At 38.3% G+C, this 9,365-nt stretch overlaps 1 protein-coding gene across 3 annotated transcripts; it reads right to left on the bottom strand.

The window, feature by feature from the left end:
- Positions 1-3,527: 3,527 nt before the first annotated feature.
- Positions 3,528-8,518, bottom strand: LOC127935859 (zinc finger protein 706-like). Of its 3 annotated transcripts, none has more exons than XM_052534057.1 (3): positions 8,352-8,518; positions 7,466-7,609; positions 3,528-4,244 (listed from the first exon to the last, which is right to left on the bottom strand). In XM_052534057.1, exons 2-3 carry the CDS (start codon positions 7,598-7,600, stop codon positions 4,149-4,151), a joined length of 231 nt encoding a protein of 76 aa, XP_052390017.1. In that variant the 5' UTR covers positions 7,601-7,609; positions 8,352-8,518; the 3' UTR covers positions 3,528-4,148. The 3 variants fall into 3 exon arrangements, with proteins under 3 accessions (XP_052390017.1, XP_052390018.1, XP_052390019.1); XM_052534058.1 differs by having other exon boundaries at positions 7,466-7,632; positions 8,352-8,508; XM_052534059.1 differs by having other exon boundaries at positions 8,256-8,393.
- Positions 8,519-9,365: the final 847 nt, after the last annotated feature.

Raw genomic sequence — 9,365 nt, 5'->3', positions numbered from 1 at the left:
CCGCGCGACCTGGAGCGCGCTCGATTCCGAGGAATCTAACGAGGAGCACGAGTTTAACCCTTCATACAGTCTATGTGAAGAAAACTCTGTATAGAGCTCAAACTCGAGGAGACAAAAAAAAAAAAAAATCACTTTCATTATGAGGTGCAAAATTCTGATGAGATTATGATAGCTTGCCTTGTAAATTAGTGATTTCTTTTTAACAATATAATAGACTACATAAAGAACATATCGTCTCCCAATAATAGTCTTATATCTTGATAATTAAATGCTTAGTTTTATGATTAAAGCTCTGTAGTTTTACTGTGAAGGCGAAACATAATGCGATTCAATACAATGATGACTGAGAGATGAACAAGTGAAGGTTAGGACTACACAAAATACGATTTTTCAAAAAATAAATAAATGAATATACACACACACACACACACACACACACACACACACACACACACACATATATATATATATATATATATATATATATATATATGGATAATCAGTTAAACCAGTGTTGCTTCAGTCCAGTATGTTCATCTTAAAACATTATTAAAAGAATAAATAGAATAGAATAATAGAATAAAAGAAAGGCACATGGTTATAAGAATACTATTAAAAAGCCTTTTATTTGCTAATAATGTACATATTGTGAGGCACACATCAGAAGACATGTAGATGTGAACATGCTTAATATGTAATTTACATGAATTTATATATATATTAAACAGTAATACTAAATTTATATTAATACAAAAAAATCTAATTTTTTATTTTAAAATGGTATTGTTTCTTTTATTTTCTCAACTGTAGTGGATGTCATGCATCAAAGTGTTAATGAAACTGATGTATTACTCTGTGTAGATTTATTAGATTTTTGACATGTGTTGCTTAATAGTCTTGCTCATACACCCTTGGTTTTGCGTTAGCGGGGTTTGTCATAATGTAGTACAACAGTTGACCCAGAATACAATGATACATCAGTGTGTCAGACTATTTGTGTACTACTAGATACTGTCAAAAAAAAAAAAAGACAAGACAAAGAAGACAGCATTGTCTGATCAGCAGCATGGTCTGAACACACAGCATCAGAGCAGCTCGGATGAACTAAACTGGAGCAGAAGAACCAGATACTAATAAAAGCAATTATCTCCCATCGAGGTCCATAAAGGGAACATGTTCTAATTTTTAATAGGGTCAGATTTTCTCATTGGAATGCTGTGTTAAGATGTTACAACCCAATTTATGTGTAAAGTCACACCCGGATTATGAGATCTCAATCCTGCTGGCATGGTTTTCAATGCTAAATTATTTATGTAATTGTTATGTGAGTCTCTAAAGATAATTGTTGTTGCTCAATAAGCGACACTTTCTCAAATGTCAGATTTAGACTCATAAAGAGGGATTTTCACCCCACCCTCAGCCACACCTCAACACGCTCAGCGCTGATATACCTGCTTGATTATCATCGGTGAGTCACCGATGACACAGACCAGCTCATTCACACAAATCAGCTCAAGCCAGGGAAAATGAGTTACACTCATAGCCAACAAAGAAAGAGAAAAAATGCATTTGAGTAAATTAGTATGATTAGGAAAAAAATAACTCATAACCGGCATTGCATAATTATGCATAACAGGCACAAATCCGGAGTTGTTTATTGTGACAGCTATATACATTTGATAAACTGTAACTCGACCTAGTTTGATTTAAACAGAAAATGTGTTTCCCGCCTTTAAAATGGTGATTTTGGCCTGTCACACCTTCCAGGTCTTGACCTTATGTTTCACAATTGTGAATTTATATTCAATTCATTCTTATTCAAATCTATTTTTAATCACAAACTAATTCAAACTATTGTTTTAGGAGTTTCAGGGCCCATTTTGTACCCTTTCTGTTTGAAAGTCTTCCCAGGCAATCATTTCCGGTGAGTGATCTGCTGTGTTTCATTGTGATAGTCTCTCTCTCAGAAGGTTTTTTTGGAGGGTGTGTCTGCAGTCCTGACTCGTCTCAACATGCAGTGCAACTTCCTGTTCGTCCACATCACTGCCTGCTTTCTCCTGAGTGAGAGCGGGACAAATAGGGATTGGCTCTTTGGAAAGCATGGTTATTTTGTGATAAAAGCACCCTGTGGTTAAATGCCTGAGCTCAGGGCGGAAGCAGTTAATAATCTAAATAATCACATTTTGTTGCTTTGCAGCCTGAAATGAAGATGGCACAGTTTTTGTTTTATCCTGCCGTATTTACTCCAAGAGATAGATATAATGCCAACATGTCAGAAAAAAGGATCACTTGTAAACTTAATCAGGTGTAGCTATGTATGAGAGGATTGCAAGAAAAAAGCCACTCCTCAAGAAAGACCACATGCAGTCACGACTGAGTTTTGTCAAAACACACTTTGAAGAATCTGAGGCAGATGACACGAAACCTGAATTATTTGGCCTCGGTACCAAACGATGTCTGGTGGAAATCCGTCAAAACCTGTGATAATTTAAAGAAAACAAGGCGACAAAAGTATTGAATCCAAGAGTTGGTGATAATACAGCATATTGAAAAGATTAACAAGCAGTTTTCAAAAAGCTGGTTACTTTTTTTAAATGGATCACCAAAATAGGTGGATAACTTTAGGTTAAAGCGATTTCAGTTAGTTGCCAAGAGAACACTTCTAATTTTTAAGTTTTAGAAGTTACAATTTTCATCTGATATTTATATATATATTTTTTTTAAGTTTTAGTTAATAATAGCACAGCATAGGACTATGTAAATCTGCATGTATTGAGCTAATGTAAAACCAGTTTAACCCTTTAACTGCCCCACCAAGAAAAAAGCATTTTTTTTTTGCATTTCTTATCTCCTTATGTCATTAGTTACCACACTCAATGTATTTTTTTTCCAACACGTCCCATAATTTTTAAAACATTAGCTTAGCTTTTCTACGTTTACCATAAAGTGACAAATCAACCATTTGGTTGAGCACGTTTTTGAAAAATTATTGAAAACATACTAAAGTTTTTTCATGGCACCAAGTAAAATAATTTTGTAAAGTTAGGGCTCTTACAGTGTAATATGTCAAAAAAATATGCTTACCTTGCAAAATTTCACCAAAAACAGTTTACATGGCAGGAGTGATTTCTTTCTCTCTGACATCAATCAAAGAAGAAGTGTTGTGACAAGATGGTAGAGATGGCTCAATCAGCTTGAATTAAGTTAGGTACTCCTCTCAATAAAATATAGTGACTCAAAATGTGCTCAACCATTTGGTCGAGCGGCAGTTAAAGGGTTAAAACATCACTGGGCCAGATCTCCAGATATGTTTAGGTCAAACAGGCCGAGTCCGATTCTGTTGGCTTCAGCTGTGATTAATGACCTGCTGTAATGCTGTCAAGCTAATGATGCATAATAACTGCCCTAGAAACACCGTTCCTTGTTGCCACTGTCAATTCGTTTTCAATTCACACATTGAAGGTATATTTAGATCAAGTTTTAGGACTCCGGTTTCTCACCAGCTGTGTTGAAGACATGCCTCACAATGACTTAAAGTAAAATTTTATTAAAGAGATATATTACATTGGTGTGGGAACCAGGCGGCTTGAGCAGGAATATCAAACATTGAGGCGATATTGTTTGAGATAACTTCAGCAGCAACATTAAGTTAAGATTACAGTAACCTCGGGCACATCCAGTGGTTCACAGAAACGCATCAGATTCCAGTTTCAGTGTACAGATCCAGTTTGTTTGGGAAAGCAAAATTAGTAAAAAAAAAGAAGAACGTTTTTCCATATCCCTTTGCACTCATCTATGACTTCTCTAACAAGCAAAAGCAGACAAATATGTCTGTAACTACCACATTTATGTTACAGATGATCAGTTGAAATCACTGGTAGTGTTCTAATTTCCCTCAATCTATTAAATGACACAAGTGAGATGAGAAAAGAAAGCATGTGAGTGCTGATCGTAGCGAAGGCAATGCTCTGAAGCTGCGTTGAGAGGGAAGCTAAACGTCATCAGTCTTTGATCCACGGGATTCACGTCTGCAGTGAAGGGGAAGATGGATGTATAAAACTCAGGTAAGAGCGCTGATCTTGTCCTGATGAATCAAATTTGAGATCAGGACTCTTATCGTGATGTTTTACACAATGGACCTCGGCCGGTTACGCCTCCACGTCCTCCAGCTCTGGGGGAAGAGGGCTCTTGGGGTGCTTGCTCTCAAAATGCTGCTTGAAGGTCTTGGGATCTGGCATTTGTGACTGCAAAACAGAGAGGTTTCACGGTTTAGTTCACCACGTTATGGCCCAAGGAATTCAGGTCTGGCTTCATGGTGTGAAACGAACACTTTGCTTGAACCAGGGGCGACCGAAATCACATTAACTGTATTGTGATTGTCACAGTTTCTGCGGCTCTTGATTAATTTACCATAGTCCTGTAAACATTGTTCAATTGGCATATTGGTTCTCTAGCATTAGTAATGCTGATGGGGTTGCTAGAAGAGCTTAAATCCACCAATCAGAGCTTTTTATTTCAATGGACACAATTCGACTTTAAATTAATTACATAAAAACACATACACAGTAAAACTTTAGTTTAACGACCAATTCTTACTAATAATTAGTTGCTTGTTAGCATGCATACTAGCACACTGGCTGTTTATTATTTCTTACAAAGCATATATTAATGGCTTATTCTGCATGAGCATATTTTATACCCCTTAATCCCTTAATTAATCAATATCACCAGGTAGAAAATTAAGATTTCACTGACGCAAAAGTTGTAGTAAGTGTGTGTGTGTGTTTGTGTGTTTTATGCAATACAGAACACAGATTGTTTCAAAACAACTTAACATTTACAAAACAGAAAAATAACAGTCTTGTGAAAGTCATTATGAAACAAATTACGTTTAAGATGTAATGCAGCTGTACAGAAGACAATAGTGTCATTATTCATCTCAATTCAGTTCACCAACCGTGTCAATGTTGTAAAGTTCATCAATTATGAAACAAGTTCAATTCAGCTATGAGCAGCTCTACAGTGTCATTATTTAGTCCAGGTCTGTTCACTGTTAATCCGGTCTAATAACCATGTCCATGTTGAAAAGTTAGTGTCATTATTCATCTCAATTCAGTTGAAAGTTTTTTCTTGTCCAACAGTGTCAGTGCAGTTAAACTGGTAATATTAGTGGATATCTATTAAACCCTAAACAGAGCAAGTGAAAGCTGACAGTAGTGGAAAAAAAACTTTCCAGTGTAGCCATCTCCACGGGACAGTGTAATACAGCCAATCTCTTCTTTCATGGGGTCTATTGTCGTTTTAATAAGAAATCGGTTGACAATTTTGCTGTTAATTTCAGAAATTTCACTGTTGCAGCCTTTGAGAGAGCTTTACCAGATTTCTTTTTTTCTCGTTTTTATAAAGAGCGTGTAATATATATACCAAAAATAATAAATCAGTTAACTAGATGAGATAAAATGAACCCTGTATATGAGCTGACGTTCTCTTGATTTGTGTCTTCGTGAATTCTGATGCAAGATAGAAAAACAATTCTCAAATGAGGAAAATATTAAATGTGATTATAGTTAAAATAAGAACGATTACTCACTAAGTCGTTAATGTGAATCCCTAAAATAGATTTATTATAAAAGTGCTGTCAGACCACTGTTAATCTTTGCAGGAGAAATCCAATTATTTCAATAGGAATCCACCTAATGGGGAATTTTGTGAGATTTCCCCCCGCAGATTTCATAAAGGGTTCAAGCTGGTCATGTAGATTCGTCGTATTACTCAAAAGAAAGCTGTTTGCTTTGATAACTTCTATGTGAGCTGTGCTTCTAACAGCACTCACACCATGTGACCATGGCTTTTTTTTTAGGTTTACATTGAAATATCAGTTTCAAAATCACAGACTTCTAATAATGAGGTTTTGGTACTTCACCACTGTTGCTTTGTACATGCGTCATACCATCTGACACATCTTTAACCGACAGAAACGCTTCTTGACTCGTGAACGAGTCAGTCTAGTGTTCATTATCGGTCTCGGCTCGGTGTTCATCTTCAGTTCTCAATTGGAGACGCAGACCATTTCAAACGATTTCGTTCGATTTGGTGAACTGGTTCAAGAAGATCCGGTTACATCTAATGATTCGTTGGCGAACCGGATATCACTAAACTGCAGTGAACTCTCTCACAACAGACACGGAAGAGAAGACAATGCCGAATAAAGTCATAGTTTTTGCTATTTTTGGATCAAAATGTATTTTCGATGCTTCAACAAATTCTAACGGACCCTCTGATGTCACATGTCTACTTTGATGATGTTTTTCTTACCTTTCTGGACATGGACAGTAGACCGTACACACAGTTTCAATGGAGGGACTGAGAGCTCTCGGACTAAATCTAAAATATCTTAAACTGTGTTCTGAAGATAAACGGAGGTCTCACGGGTTTGGAACGACATGAGGGGGAGTTATTAATGACATAATTTTATCTAACTATCCCTTAAGCCGGGCGTAGATGGTGCAATTTTTGCTGTTGTACGTACTCGTATCATTGATGCTCGTATGGTAGTGGCTTGTTTCGTGTGACGGTGATTTATGAGCCGAGACCCTCACGTGCTCCAGATGATTTTTAAACGTATCAAAAAAAGTTTGGGAGCTGTCGGTTTCGTGAGGTGCGTGCAATTGAACGAGCATATTTGTTGATCTATCTGAAGTTGACCAATCAGGAGCTGAGGAAAAACAGAGAAGAAGAAAAAAAAAAAGACGACGGCAGCGCCACAGTGAATTTGGACTATTGAAAAGGAAGATAAACTCTTTTTAATTAACGTTCAAAAACAGTATACAACCATCAACAAGAGAAGAGAAAATAAATAAATAAAATAAGAAGGGGGTGTTTAATACATTACAAACTGAAAAAACAACAATTTCAGTACAATATGTCATTACATTCAGGAACTTCATGCGATTGCTTCGGAAATCAGCAGGCCGTAAAATCGTGTCGTATACCACTGTGACTGTACAAGTTCAGATAAACTCACTCATGATTTGTGAATAGATGTGCGATCATCCGACCGTCCGAATTCACACCACGTACGCCCAGCTTTAAAGATGCTTCATGTCTCTGAATCTCATGTGTGGCTCTCAGGTACTGGTAATTGGTAGAAGGTGTACTGACAAGTCAGATCTGTTACTTACAGTAAATAACTCTCATAGTCAGAAACAAGTTGCAGCTTGAGAGCGTGATTTCCAAACACATTCGTTGTCTACACACACACCCATATACAAACTCAGCTTTATACTGACAACATCATGGGTTCTTCTCTTCGGGTCGTTTTCAGAACATGTCCAAAGTTTATACAATTAAGTTCAGAAAGCATAAAAAGTGCAATCTGTCATGAGTGGGAATTGAAACTCGATTGAAAAGAACCTCTGAGGATGATCTGTTGGGGGAAAGATAACCGGCTGTAATAGCCACTGACCCTGCAGACGCCACACGTGAACACCAGCGCCGCTTTCGCCGCCGTCTTCTGGTCGTGGCCTTTGGACTTCTTGATCTCCGCCTGCTTCTTGGCGTTCTTCTGCTGAGACTGGATTTTCTGGTGTCCACGAGCCATGCTGCTGGACTGATGTCAACAACACCCAGAGACTGAAGGAGTTCAGAGTCACACAGATAAAGTCAAAGCCAGTTATCAAGCAAACAAACCGAACGCCACTTCATTTACTCTGCTAATAAAAATCTGTCTGATAAGACTTCACCAGGACTGTGGCTCCTATGGATTGGACATGAGGTTTTACACTGACCCTGTTCTGCCTTTGGCTTTGTTTAAATCAATAACAATGTCAGGTAGCTGATGTTGTGGCTTGATACAGAAATAACAGAGTGACCAGAAGACACAAAACCTGCTCCATGTTACAGGAGAATAATGTCTCCAGTTAACAGCTATTGCAGTATTTATACTTTTTAAATAAAGAATAATAGGCTAGTACACAGTAGAAACCAGTTTTAATGTTCAATGTAAGCTGTGTTACGAGCTAGCTGTCAATGCATTTTAAAGCTCGTTAGCCCATTAGCACTATTTCACAACACACTGTAGAGGCTTATCGATAATCTAGAGTTTTAAAGACGGTAAAAACGAAACTTTATATATGTAAAACCTCGCATACTTTAAGAGCTCACGTGGATTCGTTAGTGAAGATACTAGGCTTAGTTATCAACAACATATGGTTAGCCAGCTAGCATGCTGATTGAGCACACCAACAAAACCATACCTTCCGAGCAACACACAAACACTCCTGTAAATCACGGGTGGTCAAAATGCATATATAGGTTCTTCTTATCTGGAACTGAGTGTGTTTGGGGCATACCTGGCGAGCAGATGAGATCCGTTGTCAGCTCTGAGCGTGTTAAGAGTCCTCGTGCACGCGCTGTGACAGCTGCGCTCTTCTCGTGTAGTTCCTGCAGTAACCACAGCGGCGCAGAGCGCTAGAGAGCCGCGGGACCCTTACGTCACAGCAGGACAGGCAGAGCCTGTCTACGGAGAGCCTTCCCACTCCCTATTAAGTCCTATTATACCGAATTTTGGTTGCAGTACCACCAGAGTTCCACTGGGGGCGATCGCCATGAGTGCAAAATGAATGGGAGTCTATAGGGCTAGACGGCTAAATTTGTCCCTTCCATCCGATTGCCGTTGAGAAATCTCAGATCTGAATTGTAGGTTTTGTAAGTTCAACGTGGGTTATAGGTCGAAAGTTGAATGAACGAGTACTTATGTCCTTTCGATTGTTACAGGTTGAGTTGTTGTTGCCCATAACACGCTAGCATTCTGCTAATGAATGTGAATGTGTATATGGCGTCATTGACATTTTTAAAAGACTTTTTAAAGAAAAAAATATAAAACCCAGCAATGTGTAATTTATATGCATCTCCTTTCGAATACAACATTAAAATTACTAGACAAAAAATTATATATATTGAGAAAAGTAGATTTTGAGGGGTATGCCGCCATTGACCTCCATTCATTCTGCACTCGTCCTGTGAGCGCCCTCATATGGAATCAGAGTGGAACTGCAACCAGTTCAGAAGCCGGAAGTGTAGTGAGAGTGAAACTTCTCGCCATATTAGACATTCTCTGTTATTACCTATGGTTATTACTGACAAACACCTAGAGAAGATATCACTAAAGTAACTGTGCTGAGAACCTACATCTGTCTTCGTGGTGACAATTGACAAACCGGAGCTCAATCCCCCCCCCCCCCCCCCCCCCCAAAAAAAAACTGTGGGAGTGACCCGCCCAATAGCCATTCATAAACGTTCTCTAGCTGTCAGTCATGAGACGCAGGTACAGACAACTCTGATTGGGCCGTCAGCGCTGCGTGTTA

The sequence above is a fragment of the Carassius gibelio genome, chromosome A19 (assembly GCF_023724105.1).
Source record: "Carassius gibelio isolate Cgi1373 ecotype wild population from Czech Republic chromosome A19, carGib1.2-hapl.c, whole genome shotgun sequence".
In the NCBI taxonomy this organism is placed as follows: domain Eukaryota; kingdom Metazoa; phylum Chordata; class Actinopteri; order Cypriniformes; family Cyprinidae; genus Carassius; species Carassius gibelio.
The sequence above is the reverse complement of the archived record's forward strand: the minus strand, read 5'-3'. Positions and strand labels throughout refer to the sequence as shown.

What these genes read in the sequence shown, in the direction of transcription:
- LOC127935859 (XM_052534057.1), bottom strand. Translation starts at nt 7,600, where the DNA reads ATGGCTCGTGGACACCAGAAAATCCAGTCTCAGCAGAAGAACGCCAAG. An exon ending in TCACGTGTGGCGTCTGCAGG is followed by an intron (nt 4,245 to 7,465) that starts GTCAGTGGCTAT and finishes TCTGTTTTGCAG; the next exon opens with TCACAAATGCCAGATCCCAA.